This window comes from Mesocricetus auratus, unplaced genomic scaffold, assembly GCF_017639785.1.
Source record: "Mesocricetus auratus isolate SY011 unplaced genomic scaffold, BCM_Maur_2.0 Super-Scaffold_15014, whole genome shotgun sequence".
Taxonomy (NCBI): domain Eukaryota; kingdom Metazoa; phylum Chordata; class Mammalia; order Rodentia; family Cricetidae; genus Mesocricetus; species Mesocricetus auratus.
Window position 1 is genome coordinate 44,350,683 of NW_024429186.1, and position 19,062 is coordinate 44,369,744.

The 19,062-nt window shown below is 45.3% G+C and overlaps 1 protein-coding gene across 1 annotated transcript in view; it reads left to right on the top strand.

Moving 5' to 3' along the window:
* Positions 1 to 19,062, top strand: part of Rtn1 (reticulon 1) — a 203,609-nt gene that overhangs the window by 105,885 nt on the left and 78,662 nt on the right. Inside the window, exon 3 of the mRNA XM_005072775.4 lies at positions 2,381 to 3,139. Within this exon, the coding sequence (XP_005072832.1) occupies positions 2,381 to 3,139 (759 nt within the window). The remainder of the gene's footprint in view (positions 1 to 2,380; positions 3,140 to 19,062) is intronic.

A 19,062-nucleotide genomic window follows, 5' to 3' on the forward strand; every position in this document is an offset into this window, starting at 1 on the left:
CAGTCCCGCTAGCTCAAGTGATCAGGAGCCTTCACAGAAGAAAGCAGAGGGAGATATGCCATAGGATGTAGCATGAAAAATAAAAGACCCAGAAGATCAGAAAAGCAAAGCAGCCGGCCACTAGCCCTTACCTCTAGCTCAGCTCAGACCAAAGCGGCTATCCTCAGACCGCTCCCAATTTCACTGCTCCTCAGATTCACTCAGACTGCTATGCTCTCCTCAGCATGGCTAGAGACTAACTCTCAGACTGAATGCCAGCTCTGAGACCCTTCTTCTGTCTTAAATACCTCCCTAATACTGGGAGTGACCCCAAGAGTTGAGATCTCCTTTGTGTGAGCTGTTTCTTTTTAGGACTGGATCAATTTCATGTAGTCAGGGTGGCCTTGAACTAACAGAGATCCTGAGTCCTGGGATTAAAGGCACAGACCACATCTTCGTTGGCACCCGTGCCCCAACCCCATTCTTACTGGATGTAACTTTTATGCTGCTCTTCTGTTTGAAATTACAGCAAAGAACTAATCACATGGCTTAGAGAGTGTGCCATTATGAACATGGTATGAGATAATACAATAAACGTTGTCAAACAACTTGAGAGTGAGGCAGTTGTTTTGCTTTTCTGATTTCATTTTTGAGATGAATTTATAATATACAACTCTTCTATATATCCCTTCCCATTCTCCTTTAAGCTCTTGACCTTTTCCACTAAATCTGAAATGCATGCATGTCTATCCATATACATTCTTAAATATAACCTGCTCAGAGCATGTAATATTAGCTGTATGTCCATAGGAGAAGCAGTTATTTTAAGACACTTAACTCACAGAGCACATCACTTCTCTACCCCGATGATGGCTTTCTCCACCCAGGTGAAAAGCCTCATGAGTTCTGACACATCCCAGCCTCTACCTCTTCTGCCTCATGCTTCCTTACAGCAGCCATCTTGGTGTCTTGAGATCACTGTGACTCCCACCTCTCGGCCTGTGCACTGCTTGGCACACTTTTCCTTGCAAATTAAGTGTTAAATCTAGGTCCGCCTCTCACAGAGGCCTCATCCGACCTCCCTAGTTAAAGCTGAACCCTCATCCCAGATGTCCAGAACATCTGGTTCCCTTACCTGACTGCTTTTCCTTCACAGCACTTGCTGTCATCTACCATGCTATGTGCTTTACCTGTCTTTTCACACACTGTCTGTATGTTGTGATCCCTTACCATTAGGTTACAAGCTGGGGCAGAGCTCCCTGCTTAATGGACTGATGATGTGTAGGGTAAAGCTGACCCTTCTTTATAGAACATTAAAAAATTCTGAAATATTTTATCAGATTCTCACTGAATCCTAGAGTCCCGGGTAATGTAGTCATAGCTAATTTGCTCCCCGTGCCTCCCTAGAACCCCACAGTGACTCCAGTGTCTAGCAGGAAGCTTTGGATAGTTAGTTCCGCTATATAGGATCTGGAGATGGCTGTCTAAGATTCCCAGAAGAAAGGCCCTGCCGGCTGTATTGCAAGACAGTAGCAAAAGCCTGAACACTGTTGTCATGGTGATCCCAGCAGCCTAGCTCAGCAGGGTTGTCAGTGTGGCCTCCAGGCCATCTGGAAGAGCATCAGGCAGAAGTCAGACATTTGCCCCAGGGATTGAGGTGATTCTAAGTTGATAACTTCTCAAGGCCACATGGGGGGGGGGGCGGCGGACCGGTGCACATAGTGGGCTGTCACAGTGTCAGTCCCACAGGATGGCAGAGCTGATAATCCTCATGATGCACTGAGGGAAACAGGCAAAACCTTTGAATTTCAGACTTTAAAAGTAAAAATATTCTTATGGAAAATGTAAAGCTCAAAGTCAAGCCTGTCCAAGCCTGTCTTCTCTTTTTAACAGAGAAGACATGAGCAACCATGGACGTGCGCCGGGAGGGGGGATGTGTGGATAACTTTCTTATTTCTTGATGTTCTTGGTATTGGTGGACCATTAGTGATATGTGTCCATTTGATTATCTGATGAAATCTGCAAATCGGAGATTCCCCTGCCCGAGGAATCAAAAATTAAAACTTCTAGAATCTTTGGTGCATCCAAACAGACAAAGCAGCCAAGATTCTGTTGCTAAGAAATGACAGGGTCATTTTTTAAAAAAACGACTGGTTATGATGGATAGGTATGTAAAACACTGATTAATTGGACCACAACATTAATTAGCCTTAGTTAGGGAGGCCTGACTTTCCAGCAAAGCCCTGGAAACAGACTATTTCTGTACTAATGAGATGTGTGTTTCTCAAGCAACGACAAAACATCTCCCCTAATGGAATTTTGTTTTATTTCTTTTCTCTCTGTCCATCTGTCTGTCCGTGTGTGTGCTTCTCTGGTTCTGCTTCGCTCTGTGGGACGACAGAACCATCTGTTGCAGAGTCACAGGGGAAAGGCAGTGTCTCTGAGGATGAGCTGATTGCTGCCATTAAAGAAGCAAAGGGGTTGTCCTATGAGACCACCGAGAGTTCAAGGCCGGTGGGCCAGGTGGCGGACAGACCCAAAGCCAAGACCAGGTCCGGCCTGCCCACCATCCCCAGTCCCCTGGACCAGGAGGCCAGCAGTGCGGAGTCCGGAGACTCAGAAATTGAGCTGGTGTCAGAGGACCCCATGGCCTCCGAGGATGCGCTACCCTCGAGCTATGTGAGCTTTGGCCACGTGTCGGGCCCGCCCCCGTCTCCGGCCTCGCCATCCATCCAGTACAGCATCCTGCGGGAGGAGCGCGAGGCCGAGCTGGACAGTGAGCTCATCATCGAGTCCTGCGACGCCTCCTCGGCCTCAGAGGAGAGTCCCAAACGTGAGCAGGACTCGCCTCCGATGAAGCCAGGCGCCCTGGACGCCATCCGCGAGGAGACCAGCACTCGAGCCGCGGAAGAGCGGGCGCCCAGCCTCCAGAGTCCTGCAGAGCCCAGCCCGGTGCTCAGCTTCACCCCCGCTGCCCTCCAATCCCGCCCGGAGCCCTCTTCAGGCGACGGAGCCCCGGCCACCGAGCCGCCCAAGTCACAGCAATCGAAGCCTAAGGAGGAAGCTGAGAGTTCCAGCCAAAGCCCCAAGGCCACCGAGAGACCGGAGCCACTTGGTCCCAGCCTCGTGCCCACTCTGCCGTTCTTCAACAAGCAAAAAGGTAAAGGGGCAGCTTTTCTGGTCCAACCAGGGTGGTCTGAGGTATCCGCAGGGAAGCTGAAGCTGTCACCATGATGGGGACATAGCTAGCTGAATTGTGGGCATGGTTGAAGAAGAAAGGCTTGACTCACAACGGGTCAGATCAAAGTGGCAATGGACCACTGGCCCCAAGCCCCAACCACAAATGGTTTTGTGTCCTCCGGGGACCTGAACTGGTGACCCCACTCTTCCTTCCATTGCTGGAAATCTTGCAGGCTTGTTTCCGGTTTCTGCCTGTTTAAAGACGGGATGTGGCTAGATCCCTTCATGCCTAAATCTGCCTTTAGCTCAGTTTTGCCTAAATGGGCCATGTGGAGCTCAGCTCCCTTCTTTCTTAAACTCAAGGAACTAGAGATTTGTTTTCTGAGTTCTAGATAATCAGAAAAGAAAGGAACCAAAATTATTTTCACGGTTTCTCTGTCTCCTAGCAGCACCTAACATGACTTAATAATCTTTAAAGTTGTTTATAATTTAGAATTCTTTTACTCTAGTCATTAGGGTCCCCCTCTGAGAAAGTCCTCAAATGAAAGAAATCAGTATTTTGTCATCCAGACTCCGTGGGTATAAAGGACATTCTTTCACCGTCTGGAGTTGCCCACCGAACCTGACTGCAGATTCATCAGACATTTCAAATCTAAAAGAATCAGGCTGGAGAGATGGTTCAGCGATTAAGACCTTTGCCTGCCCTTTCAGAGGTCTTGAGTTCAATTCCTAGCAGCCACACAGTGGGCTCACAACCACATGTAATGAGATCTGGTGCCCTCTTCTGGCCTGCAGGAATACATGCCTGCAGAACACTGTATACATACTAAATAAATAAAAATATTTTAGAACATTAAAACGAAAACCCTAGATGAGTATATGAGGTCCAGTCCTGGCCATCTTCCCCACTTTTTCTTTCTTTACAGATACTTTGCCCTTTGAAGATAAATGGTTTCAAAGGTGCATCCTCTTGGCTGTGTCTTTGCTAACCTGAAGTCTTTCATATAAAAATAGAGAATGGAATCTTTCTTATTATAGATTGGAAGCCAAGAAATGAAGCAAAATTATCACATTAGTATGGGAGGACTTGTGGGGATGAAATAAAACATGGTTGGAGGGCCAAGAGAAGCAGATTGTTGTTGTTGTTGCAATTTGGGGGATCAGCCCAGGGCCATCATTAATAGTCTCAGCCTGATGACTCTTGATTATCCAAATAACTATCTCCAGAATTTTAAGTGCATGTCATGTGTGCAATATGAGGCTATTTGAAGTCAAATGTAAGTGTAAGACTGTGTATTAATTTAGATTATTTGACATCACTCTGACTGGGATGGGGAAGAACCCTATGGCTTGCAAGAATGTGGGCAACAGCACTGACACGAACAACTTCAGATTTCTGGGTCCTGGAGTCATGCTGCCTGTGTTCATGCCACTTAACATGTAGCAGGCATAGCTCCAATTTAGTCCCCAATGCTCCTTAAGCAGTCGCTATGTGTACAATGCTATCCAGACATGTTTATCTTCAAAATAAGTGAGTCTGAAGGCCAAAGAGAGAGGCAAAATTTGCAAGCCCATTGATTTCTCTGGGAGACCAGAGAGACAAGCACAGCAGCTGGGACCAACTCCCCAGACATCTGCCCCAGACCTGTAAAGCCGGGTTCTGAATGCAGCCTCTTCAGTGTCATTCAGATCTCCATGCAAGTTCCCCACACAGCTTAGGCCTTCTGTTGCCAAATTTGCACACTAAGGAGAAGAGATTGGCAGTCTTTTCAAAGATGGAGGGGTACCAGAGTGAATAACCTCTGCTCTCTTCTGCACTGCGGAGCCCTTTGAAATCTAGTCCCCCACTGAAATTCACTGCTCAACTGCGCTGTGTGAAAAGGCCACTCTGGAGAAGCCAAACTGGAGGCCTGGGGGTGAGGGGGATGAGTCAGCATCAGCGGAAGGTTATTTGTGCTTTGAGGCTCCTCCGGTCTTAGCAGCTCCATTTCAGCAGGTGAAAAGCATACAGGCTGCCAAGCTTGCCTAGGCTGTTCTTAATCACTGTTGCTAGCCAGGAGGTTGGTGCTCAGGCCAAGCATGAGTGCCCTGAACTGTGGGGTCGTCTGTGGTTTCCTGCTCACGTCCAGGGAAGCGTCAGAGGCAGAAGTGTTTCGGTTTACGCTCCCAGGGCAGGTAGGCTTCCTCCTCCCTCCAGCTTTGGAGCCGTCTGCCTGACACTGCTCTACATTTCAGGACTTGGAAGCATTTGGAACAAGACTCAGCTATCTGATGGTGTCATGGTGTGTGACACAGAGGCACCAGGCGTAGTGGTCTCCGGCCTGTGATTTGAACGTTCTCACCTTCCAAAGACCTCTGCAGCTAATGTTCTTTGCTTGTCTTATCATCCCTCCTGTGCAGGCTGCCCTCCTGGTGCTCGGCAGCGTGCTCCCCCTCCGCACCTCCAGAGCCTGTTAGTGTCAGTGCCCTCACACTGGAAAGGGGGAGACCCATGTCCATTTCTGCAAGGTTACCTCAACTCTCAGGAATGTGCTAAAGAAAGGCTAATTTTAAAAATCCTCAATAAAACATTTAACACCCTAAGTGACTCACTAGGCTAGGTGTGTTCTGGGCCATGGCAGTTAGCTGTCACAGTTCCAACTAAGGCTGTTCTGAAAATCAAAGGACTCCCTACTTGCCAAACCCATAGCCTCTTTACTGTCTAATTTTTCTTATCCTCTCTGGTAATTTTTGAGACAGGGTTTCTCTGTATTGTTTTGGAGGCTATCCTGGAACTCGTTCTGTAGACCAGGCTGGCCTCGAACTCTCAGAGCTCCGCCTGCCTGTGCCTCCTGAGTGCTGGGATTAAAGGCGCTCGCCACCAACTCCCGGCCTCCTCTCTGGTAATTTAATGGTATAGTCCTGATCAATATTGTATGAAAAAAAACCTTATTTTCAATTTTAAAAAAGGAAGTAAATCAGAAAACAAAGCAAAACACCAAAATCTGGTTAAGGGGCTAGAAAGACGACTCAGCAGTTAAAAGCACTTACTGTTCAGTTCCCAGCCAGCACCTAGGTTGGATGGCTTACAAGCGACTGTAATCCAGCTTCAGGGTTTCTAATGCCCTCTTCTGTCCTCCAAGGACATTGTAGTCTCACACACACACACACACACACACACACACACACACACACACACACACACACACACAATTTTAAAAATACGGTCATAAAAAGTAAAATATTGGCTAAGAAAACAATGAGAAATTGTATATGAATTTTTATTATACGGATGATGCGATATTGTACATTTTGTTAAGTTTAATTCATTACTTTCATTTTTTTCTGAGGCAGGGTGTCCCCAAGTTGCCCAGACTGGCCTTAAACTGATTCTGTAATGCAAGCAGACTTTGAACTTGCAATTCTCCTGCCTCACGCTCCCAAGCCTCTGAGATTCCAGGTCGACACTAGCAGGCCCAGCTTCATAATGTCTCCTGGAACAGTAAACAAAGGGACACTATCAGCTGGCCTGGAGATCCTTCAGTCCCTCAGAGCCTCTCCTCTGATTGCACCCCAGTTTCTCCCTCCTGGTTCACACCTTACTAGCCAACCTCTTTCCAATCTCTTGCTGCCCTTTTACCATCGCTGATGTGTTCCGAAGTCCTTGCTTCTCCCTCTCCTTCAGGCCCCCAATCCCCAGGCTAACCTCCCCTCACTGGACTTTGAGCTGATGGGTTTTCTGCACTAACTGCCCAGCCTCTTGCTTTGGAGACATCAACCCTTTTGAGCTCCAAGTGCATTTCCTCACTGTGCTTGGGGGACTCATAGACTTCCCGAAGTCAATATATCCATGCTATTTGTCAATCTTCTCTTTCCTTCTTCCTTTCCTTCAGGAGCAAATGAAGTGATGCTATTTGATTCCCACTCATCCCTGTGATTATAACTCTCATATTTGAAACTTGCTGAGGGCCAGGGTTGTGGCACAGTTGTAGAGAGCTTGTCAGACACTCATAAGGCTCTGGGTTCTATTCAGTTCTGCCAAAACCAAGACTTTAGGACACACTGATAACAGCTATTGCAGTCTTAAATAGCCATACCCTTTGGTACTGTAAAGACTTCATCCTCTGAAATCCTACAACAGGCAGGTGTGTGTGTGTGTGTGTGTGTGTGTGTGTGTGTGTGTGTGTGTTATAATACATATTAGATATATGTGAAAGTATATTTTAATTATCAAGATACACATGTGAATGAGTAGCCTTCACATAGCACTGTTGATAATAATAAAAGGCTTGAGAGGAACATTCCACAGACAGGGGGCTGAGCATGCAGTGGCTTCCTAGGGGTTAGTGGAAAGGCACTGAGTCGGGATCTGAGTAGCGATTGGTCCTGAGGTGAATCTGAAAGTACTTGGCACCAACTTGGCGTCTGCAGCAGTGTCTGTCTATAAGAATATCCCCGAAATCATCCAGAATGCCCTCAATACCTGAAAACAGCACTAAAATAAGCACACACCAGGTGATAATCACCACCACAGACCCTGAAGAGTGCAACCGCTCACCCGATTTGAGAAACACTGATTTCTGCTGGTTATTCCTTCACTGTTGCTCAAACACCCACAGTGTTGTTAAAACTTCATGTCCCTGCCCTGCCTCCACCCTGGAATTAGAGAGTGGGAATGAACCAAGACCTAAATATGAACTTTAAACCAGTACACTGAGAGGCTGGAGAGATGGCTCAGTGGTTAAGAGCATTGGCTACTCTTCCAGTGGTCCTGAGTTCAATTCCCAGCAACCACATGGTGGCTCACAACCATTTACAATAGTGTCTGATGCCCTCTTCTGTCATGCAGGCATACATGAAGAGCACTCATAAAATACAAGTAGATAAACTTTTTCTAAAAAATGTATACTGAAACTTGATAATTGCTTCGGTAGTCGGGTAAGCTAAGCAGCAGGTTGCACATCTCAACAAGGATGCCTAGGCATTTGCTTTTAGAGACACTTCTGATTCCACCTCCCCTGGCTCCTGCCCCCTGAGGGAAAGCCTCTGCAACCCCTTCCTCTCCTGAGTTTGGAAGCAAACCGTGGCAGGAAAAAGTTTGTCTCTTCCTTGGGGCCTTTTCGGAGATTCTTGGGAAGTCTCTTCCTTTCACAGCAGAAATTGCAGCATCACCCTGAGGCCCTGACATGCATCCACTATAGCGCCTGCTCCGTGTCAGTATCAGTTTTCATCAAGACGGACCAGTAATTGCCTGATGCAGTCCGGCTCTTGTGTCAGTGTGGGTCATTGTATCAGTCAGGGTTCTCCAGATAGAAGACCAATACAATGGATTTGTATTCCATAAGGGGATTTATTAGCATGACTTACACACATGGCACTGAGTTGTCCAGCAGTGGCTGTCTGCACACTAAGGAGGCTGAGACCTGGAGCTGTTCGGGTCAAATGCCTGCATGCCTCAGCAGCCCTGACCTGGCCCTGGAGGTCGGGAGGGTTCCTAGAAAGCTGCTAGTCCTCGGTCCACATTGGAAGGCTGAAGAGGCTGGGTTCTGATGCTAGTAATATCAACAGGATAGACATACTAAACTGCACGAAATAAAAGCAAGCGCAGGAAGCCCTGCTTTTCCTTGGACTTCTTCATATCTAGGCTTCCCCTGGGAGATGTGTTCTCTGACAAAGGGTCATCTTTCCTGGGGATGTCTTCACAACCCACCCAAAGAAGTGGCTCTTGGCTTATTCCAGAGACAATCAAGTTGACAAGCATGATGCCCATTGCAACCATACAGATCCTTAGGACATCAAGTTTCCCACCATAGACCATTCTGAGCACCTAAGCTAATTTCGCAAGGCTTTTCCCACTGACAGAAGATACTCTGCTCTGAGCATCACTGGGATCAGATTGCCAGTAGCCATCTCCATCTGTCGGCTTCCATTTGTTGGCTTCTCTGTATGAAGCACACACAAGGTTAGCATTGCTGAAATTGTATGTGGATCTATACTTTTAAAATACTGGCTTCAGGGGACTGGGGGAGATGTCCTTCTCAGCCATGGATAACGCTGCTCCAAATTGTGGTAGCCTCTGACATTTATTATTTATAAGACCGTCTTGAAACTTCTCCGGGTCATGGCTCTCGTACTGTTGTAATATTTCACTGTCAAATCTTGAGATATAATAAGCCCCAACTCATTGGTAAATTTGGCCTGTGCATGGAAGGAGTGTGGACTAGCTTCTAAGATGGATGCGAGTCAGTCTGGAATTTGTCCATGGAAAGAGTTCACAGATAGCAAAAATTTCCATTCTAATAATGACTCTATCCAGGCTCCTTGTAACTCATACAAACCATCTCCACTTACATAAGTCACACAATTCTAATTTTCAGAGCCAAAAGAGGCTCCAGGAGATTCCCCCCCACTCTTTAGACTGCTTGCCCTACCCCCTTTCCACTAAAACTGAGATAACCATAGGCACCGTTTGTAATTGTAGAGTATATCTTTGTGACCACACAAAATACTCTCGAAACTCTGGCAGCATAAATTTCACTCAAAGATGTGCCAGCCATTCCGAAGCAAGACCTGCATCTGTTCATGCTTTGAGTCAACCAATATGACACACATGTGAGACACAGTGTAGTTACAACCAAGGCAGACGCGAGTACTTTTACGAGTTGGAATAGGTCTGAGAAGGACAGACTTTGAAGAGGAAACCCCCAGAGGTTGGCATTTATTGACAGATATGAAAGTCAGAGGTGATCTTAGAAATGACAGGAGTCAAGTATGATAAGATCTGATTAAAGAGAGTTCTGGGTAGCAGAAAATGCAAAGGCCAAAGGCATGCAAGTCCTAGGCAGATTCTAGAAATGGGGAAGAAATGACGGCAAAGGCAGTGTCCAGAAAGGAGTTGGTAGGCTGGCGATACCCTTTCTTTCTCACACCATGTGCTGAATTATGTCTTTCCCACTCATTCCGAGCAGACATGAACAAGTTTCAAATTAGGGGAAGACAGCTTTCTTGGCATTTTACATCTTGGTGACATAGGGAGGAACGTCTGGGGAGAGATGAGTTGGAAGACCGAAGGTAATTGGCACGTTATTGCAGGTAGTGGATGAGAGGAAGGAATTGCAATGAAGAAGGAGAGCAATGGATGGATTGGAGCCATTTGGGAGGTTGATATATAGGACTTACTTTGCATCAAGGGGGGATAGTGATCTCCAAAACCTTCTAAATGATATTTCAGTGTTTGTTAACATGGTAATTACAAACAGATGCAAACATATTTACATGGGAAAGGAAACACATCTGAAGGTAGAGGCAAGATGTCACTATTTTAGCTATCAGATGTGTGTGTGTGTGAGTGTGTGTGTGTGTGTGTGTGTGTGTGTGTGTGTGTGTTTGCTACTGGCAAACTACCCATGGTGTTACTAACATCTTTTATGGCAAAGATCTGGGGGATTATTGCATTTAGATGACTGTGATAGGTGGGTGACTAACCCTGCATCTAGGATAAGGGTCCGATTTAGCCCTTTGCAGTTTAAATGTGGCATGTCATGAAGAGACGGGGGTTATGAACAGCCAAGTTGTCTCTTTAAATAGAGTTGTATAAAAGCTTGGGTAGGGCTAGGAAATGACAAGACTCCAGAATATCTAAAGAACGGTTCAGATATGAATAAAAATTATACTAACAGTGTCTCAAGGTGTCTATTGCTGTAATAAAACCATGACCAAAAGCAACTTGGGGAGAAAAGGGTTTATTTCAGCTTACAGTTCTCAGGTAATGCTTCATTTCCCAGGGAAGTTTCAGGAAAGAACTCAGGACAGCAAACTGAAGACAGGACCTGAAGCACAAGCCACGGAGAAATGCTGCTTACTGGCTTGCTCTTTGTGGTTTGTTCAGACTGCTTTCTTATGCCATCCAGGATAACCTGCCCAGGGCGGGCACTGCCCACAATGCATTGGCCCCTCCTACATCAATCATTAATCAAAATTCCCCCACGGACTTGCCTACAGCCTAATCTTACACTGGCGTTTCTCAAAGAAGATTCCTTCTTTCTGGATAGATTTGCCTAGGTTTGTATTAAGTTGGCAAAATGCAACCAGCATAATTGATACCTTGTCGACCTGACACACAAAGACATCACTTATTAACCTATAACCTTTTCTTTCTTGTTCAGTCATAAGAGCTCATATTAATATCAGTATTTCAATTCAAAACATTTCAACTTTGAAAAATCCCATGATCTTTAGAATTCAAACAAAAACACCCCAAACCCCTCTCAAAGTTAAAGCCTCTAAAATAGCCATATTCTAAAACCCCAAAGTCTCTAAGTTCATAAATCTCTGAACTGTGGGCTCCTGTAAAATCAAAACTAAGTTAAATACTTTTTTACTCCAAGAAGGACGAGTCAGCGTCCAGTTACATTCAAATCAAAGCGAAGCAAAAGTCTAACAATAGGTCAGACTCTGGGCCTCACGGTTGTCCAGGCTCCCAAGGGCTTGCCACAGAACACAGCCTGCCTCACAGGCTCAGGCCAGCTAATCCTCAGTTGCTCTCCATGACCCCTTCATGCCTTCAAACCAGTATCCTCTAGGAGACGCTTAGACATTACCACCTTCAGCTTCCAGCAGGAGGTACAGCCTCGGCTCCCTCTGGATTACAGCTACTGTGTGCTAACCCCCAGGAGATTTTGCCTCCATAATGCTGGTCTCTTTTGAGTCGCCGCCCATAATGCTTGAGGGCAGGGTTTTGCTGAGGGCTTAAATGGTAAATAGAAGAGATAATTTATTATCAAGCCAAGATTGCACTACCACTGATAAGTAATTCAGTTCTGAACTGCATATTCTAGTTGTAAGGATTCAGGCAATCTGCTGGCCTGCCCCTGTCACCTGGCAGAAGGCACTCAGGCAGTACTCTGGTCAGCCTAGGTGCAAAGGACCCCTTTAAAAGACAGACCTCCGCCTATTTATGCTCTCTTTCCCTCTCTCTTTCCCTCTGTGCCATGGGGCAGACAGGACTTTTCCTGTCTCACTCTTCTGTCCTCTTCTCTGTGTCTCTTTACCTCTTTTCTCTTTCCTTCCTCCCCTTTCCCTTTCCGATAAAACTCACTAAGCTCTGTCTGCCTAGCATGTTTGTCCCTCTGCCCAGGTCACCCTCGCCTGCCATGGAGTCCGCCAAGGTCCCCCAAGTGCATTATTTCTAACACTAGTAAACACAACTTTCTGGTTTAATGCTTTCCTTCTGGTAGGTTCTTCAGGTTTTTACAACTCTTTCTTTTTTTCCTCTTGAGACAGGTTTTTCTGTGTAACAGCCCTAGCTGACTTGGAAATAGCACTGTAGACCAGGCTGGCTTTGAACTCACAGAGTTCTGCCTGTCTTTGCCTCCCGAATGCTGGGATTAAAGGCGTGTGCCACCACCACCCAGAGGTTTTTTACAACTCGTGACTGAGTACTGAAGTCTTATAGGATTTCCTTGAATGCAAAACATTTGATGTATATACATTGAAAACCAAATTCTTTGACATTCAATCTCTGTTATTTGCCTGTCCCTGGCAGCTCTAGGAGATTTGGCTCTTCGACAAAAATTCCAGAGGAAATCAGGTAAAAGAGAAGTGGTTAGCAGATTGCTAATGTCTGATGCCATCCAGTGGTTGTAACAAAAATATCCAGCTTCTAACTTTTAACCTGACCAAAACCTTCCACATATGAACTTCATAGTTCTTTCCCTTGGCTTGTGATGTAAAAGAAGGTCTTCAAATGGTTTTTGCAATGTCCTTGTGGCAGGGCTGTTTATGTGGTAATTGACCACCCAATTCACCATCCATATGCTCCTTGGAATTTACACAAGGACAGAGTTTCCAGAATATTTCTAAGTGAGTAACTTAGCTTTCCAGCAGAATTAATGTTAAGTCACACCATTTGGCTTCTACCCAAACCACATATTACCCTGTGGGCTTTCTGAAGTTGGTCTCCTACTCATTAGAGGGTTTGGACTAAGGCTCCTATATCAGGTTCAAGGCAAGTGTTCTGGGTGATACTGTAAGAGTAGAAAGTCCAGATTCAAAAGAAGATCTCTCAGTTGTTTGGTTCCCTTTTTCCTAACTAACTTCCTGATAGTTGACCTGTCTTTCAGTGAAATTAAATTCCTTTGTAAGTGGCTTTAGAGTTTGGCGGTTGGGGATTTAAGATCACAAGAGCATTGGTGTCAAATGGGAGATCACAAGGCTATGCACAATGATATGCATTGTGTGCAGCTGATTCAAGTGTTAGTGTGGTCAGGCAGCTGGAAACTTAGTCTAGGCACCTGGAGAGTATTTAATTGGAGTTTAAAGTTAGCAGGCTCATGGCAGGAAAGCCTCAGTGGCAGAAGCCTTGGGCAGCTGGTCACATAGCATCCACAACCAAAGGCAGAGAGAGAACACTGCTGTTTCTTTCACTTTCTCCCTTCAGTCCAGGACCCCAGCTGGTGCAAAGGCATTGTCCACATCAGCAAGTCACTAACTGCAACAGTTTTACAAAGGCATGGTTTTCTCACATATCGGTAAGCAGACCACAGACAAACTGATTCCAGATAACTTTGATATGAGTAAAATGATCTTACTGTCAATTTATACCCTTTTCTTGGCTGAGCTCCACATTTCCTGCCCCTTCTTGTTCCTATGGAAATAAGATTTTTGAAATGAGTTCCATCTCTCTATATCTCTCACTAAGATGTGCTGTGATTACAAAGCCACAAATCTTAGTTTGGCATTGATTTAGAAAGTCTCTTGTGATTTATAAGAAGAGTACATCTTTCCCCGGAGCCCACTGATGTGGCTAAAAATGAGCAAAATTGATGGGGAGATTGGGACCCAAACTCTAGCTATGAGTAAAGTACTCTGTGAGAGAGTTACCTTGGTATTGCAGCCTTATTTTTCATCTGTCACATCCGGGCTGACTCTCCTAAGAAGGGAAACAGCCTCTTTCCTGAACTATAAGTTTTAGCCCTTTTTTATGTATACTATTTTAACCCACAACCAATATGATGTTCATTCTGTAGCTGGCAGAGGGGAGTAGCTTCCAGCATGTTAATGCTTGGTCTTCCCTGTGTCGACATCTATACATCCCATGTCTGGAAAGTGGCTTCTTAATCAAGGTCTTCAGTTCCCAGCTCTCCCTCCATCCATGGAGGGCTGAGTTTATAGAATTTCTTGTCCATAGAAAGTGAGTGGTACTGGTACAGGTCACATCTGGAACAAGGACATATCTGAGATGCAGTCATGTATTTTCTTCCTTCAAGGTCTAGGTAAGATGGTAAATAGGAAGCTCCCAAAGGACTACCTGGGTGAAATTTGCCTGCTAGTGGAAACTCACACTAATACTAAAACCCTCCTATTGCAAGCCACTGTGATAGTTAATAATGTCAACTTGACAGGATCTGGAATCACCCAAAAGACAAGTCTTTAAGCAGGATGGTGATGAATTATCTAGATTAGGTTACTCAAGGTAGAAAGACTCACACTGGGGTCCTAAACTGAAGACAGAGGAGACAGAGAGCTAAGCACCATATTCTCTGTGTGTGTGTGTGGCTGTGGATGCCATGTGACCAGCTGCTTCCGGCTCCTGCCACTGTGAATTTCCTGCATTGATGACTGTACCCTCAAACTGTGAGTCATAATTGCTTTTGTTGGGTGTTTTTGTTTCGGCATAAAGCAACTAATATACACCCACTGAGGTTGGAAGGTTACTGTAGCTAGTGTTTTCACAGGAATTCTACTCTATCCTATGGCAGTCTGTAACTCATAGGGCAACTTGTGATGCAATAGAAGGTTGAGAAAGAAAATACGTTGAGATCTGTGTTCTGTAGTTGCATAATTTTGGTTTTTGAATCTTTATACATTTCTCCTTTATACTCTTCTTTGATAGTAAGACTGGTTACATGCTAGAATTGTTGTTGTAATCATTCTAAGCATATTCTAAGGAGAAAAATATGTGGGTGCTGGAGAGATGGCCCAGCAGTTTGAGAGCACAGGGGAGCTGAACTCAGTTCCCAGCACCCACTTTGGGAAGCTCACCACTGCCTGTGGCTCTAGGTCTAGGGAGTGTGGTGGCATCTTGTGGCCTTCAGAAGCACCTGTACTCATGCACACTTCCACATGGATGTGCACGCGCGCGCACACACACACACACACACACACTCACAATTAAAAATAAAAAAAGGAAAACATGGCCAGACAGTGGTGGCACACGCCTTTAATTCCAGCACTCGGGAGGCAGAGGCAGGTGGATCTCTGTGAGTTCGAAACCAAGCCAGTCTACCAAGCGAGTTCCAGGACAGGCTCCAAAACAATACAGAGAACCCTGTCTCGAAAAAAAAAAACCAAAAATAAATAAATAAATAAATAAATAAATAAATAAATAGAAAACATGTCTTTAAGCCATTTTGTTGCTACTTCCTGAAATGTTGCTATAGAAACACCGTCCTTCATCTTTTATAACCACAGGTGAGAAACTAGTGCTTTCTGGACAGCAGAAACGCAAAGAGAGAGGTCTGAGGAGGACTGGAAAGCCCATGTGTCTAAAGCTAGCCCCCAAAAGATTGAGGTTCATACCTCCCACCATTTGAGTATCCACAGTCTCACCCTGTAGCTCAACTACTCAAAGCCCACAATTTGGGGTAGAACATCCCTGAGCTCTGCCTGTTTTCCTTTCAAATAACACATTTTACATATGCTGTTTCCTTGGGACCTTTCATGCACCCCATTTTTCAGTGGGCAATCTGAAGTTGCACTTGACAAGCCAGCTCATTGTTTTTGTGCCTCAGTTGCCAGTGTGTGGTCCATCCTCTATAATAGGCTCTGAACTCAGGCCAAGTGCCTGGATCTTCAGAAGGTTCCCAAGGAGTGACCCACCAGGGAGTAAGGCTGACCTGCTGCTGTCCACAGTGTGTCTTCACCCTAACACTTCCTGGAATGAGTGCTCCAACACTGAACTGGACCTGTGCTGGCTCCAAATGTCCAGTTATAAGTTTACACTGGAGATGGAGCAGTGGCCTCTATCTCAGTGGGGGGTGTGGGAGGGGAGAATGAGCCCACTGTTGCCTGGCAAGCATGGAACTGTTCTCAGTGGAAATTTCCATCATTCTTTGGTAGCCTTCAATGTGTTCTGTTCTCAAAGGGTGAGGTTAGAAAAACTGCCCCCCTGAGCTGGAATCAAGGGCTTTCCCCAACCAGTGCTGTCTTATCAAATCCTCTGTAGACTCTAACCGTGCAGTTGTTCATCCCAATGGTCACCTGGACTTAGCTCTTGCTTTACCCACTGATTACCAGTTCTGTGACTTTGCACCAGCAAGCCTGTCTGCACATTTTTGTCTGTTCAAAGGGAAATAGTGCCTACTCTGCTGGTATCTTGTGAGGATTAATTGAGATAATTTAGGTTATGCATTTGCTATCTCATTTTTCTACTAATCGAATATTCATGTTATTCATAAGTACAGGATAAAGTGGGGCTGTAGGATAACCTGTTCCAGTTACTCATTTAATGCAGTGTCTGCCACAAGGGTTTTTTTTATTCATAAAATTTCAAATAAGTTAATAGGTTTCCTTCATTTGTCCCATTTAATTGACTGATTTCCAGTGATTTCAAGGAAGTTGGATTGCTTTCACTCTTCCCATACAGTGGGGCAGGTCACCTTGGGGAAGTGTCCTAAAGCCAAGTGACCCAATTCATTGTGTTCTATTGAGCATTATTTTCAATGTACTCTAAATATCCCCAAATATAGTCATTGGGCATAACATCTATAGACCGGTGTTTGTCTAGAGTTCCCAACCACCAAGTTCACCTCATCTATCCTGTGAGGTTCTTGTTATCTTCAGTTTCTTGCTCTTCACCTTGATGTAGGAAGACCCGCCCATCGTGGGCAACACCATTTCATAGACTGGAGCCTGGGCTGTGCTTAGCCCCTTTTCTCTGGCTATGGGTGTGATACTTTGGGTAGGAACCTTGATGCCCCTGAACAATGGACTGGAACCTACAACTGTAGTTCAAACAAACCCTCCCTCCCCCGAGTTTCTGGTTGCTAGGGTATTTGATCACAGCAACAGAAATGGAACTGGAGCATGGCCTGCTGGCAAGAAGGGACCACAACCCGGCCTGTCATGACACACGATGACACACTGGAAAACAGCTATTTAGCTGGCGCAGTGGCTTCTTGCCTGAGCTTCCCTAGCACTTACCACTCAGCAATCTGTGGATCTGCTTGTTACTTACGTCTTTGGCTCTTGCGATCAACCTTTAGTTCACTGTGGTGTCTCTAACTTCTTTAATGATGCCTGGTAGACAGTGGCTACTCAATAAATTTTCGACAAGCAAATGAATCTCAAATCGTGGCTCCAGACATGCAGGTGCAGCTGCTGATGTGTTATACCATCGTCTTTTATTGGATGCCAGTGTGTTTTGTAGCTTATGATCTTCCTACAAAGTCCATTTAAATGTTATTGCAGCTAGTGAAAGGTTAAAGAATAAAGGACCAATTAAGAAGAGAACAGTGTGTGTGGATCACCCACTGTTGCTCATGAAGAACTCTGCCTCTTGACTGTACTCCCTGGAGTGATCAACTCTGGGAAGGGCAACATAGTCAGCAGGGAAAGATGCTTTCTGAGGTCAACTGATGTAGTCAGTAACAGGTTTGAGTTGATAAGGCAACTGGGGGCTAACATGTAACCTTTTCTTTGCAGAACTGAACCTACAGAGCATTTGTGTACAAGGCCAACCTACTGAAATTTTATAACCATTCTGAATACAGAAGAACCCTACAAAAAAACCAAATTTGATATTAAGGAGATTATAGAGATTAGATGTATGATATAGTGACCCTAGAATAAAAAGAATGTGAGTTTGAATCCACATCTACCACTTACTGGCCCAAAATTTCCCAAGCCTTATCTAAATATAAAAGAACGCAAATATTTTGTCCCCTCGGCAATTGTAGTGAGACTTAAATTAAGTGACTGTTTTGAAGTAACTGGTTGACAGAATGGCAACATCATAAAGTACAACAATTGCACTTATGTTTTTTAGTCGGGCTGTGTTTTCTGTACTCACTAAAATGCTCCATGCTCAGGTCAGTCAGCAAGGGGTGGTTTAAGGACCCAGGAAACTGTGAGGCCGCAAGGGAGCTGTCCTTGGTAGACTAGCCCTCTGGCGGGGTATTCCTGAGGCTGTCTGGATGACAGGCCTTTGGAACATTGCTGTGGTAGCCAAGCACCACACCTGCCATCCAGCAGTCCTTCGGTTGATATCCTCAGCATTCGCATTCCCCCAGATAGGGAGGGGGTGTGAACTAGTCACTTTGTCAGGATCCGGTGAAGCTCACCTGCCACAGCTACCTTCTTGGGCTCAACCTTTGGCTCAAGCCCCAACTCTGGTTTTACCAGCTGTGGATAGGCCTGCAGGATAAATTTCTCTCAAGCTAGAAGGCACCAGAAACTTTACAGGAAGGACATTGTCTCTACTTAGTTGAATCCAGCGTGATATGTGGTAGATTGCCTCCCGCCCCACCTCTCCCTCAAACAGGCAGCTTCACAACAGAGGTTTGTCGGGGTTATTTTTCAAGAACGTTGCAAAGTAGGCTTTTCAGGTAAACAGGTTCTTCAGGGACATTTGAAATAATATTGTGGCAGGATTTAACGTTCTCATAATAATAAATATGGGATGATCCCTTTAGATTAGAGAAGCAGAGATTTGAGAGTTTGTCACATCAAAAACAAAACAACAACAACAAAAAACCTTTCAGTTAAATAGGAAGTGAGCTTTTCTGCATCTTCAATTCAGGGCAGCCAATCTTTAGTTGATGCAATATAACAGACAGGAAGCGGGCTTCAAACAGAACTCCTGTCTCTGTGGGGGTGGCCATTGCAAGAACTTTCTCAGTTGATGTTCCTTCTTTGCCTACTTCA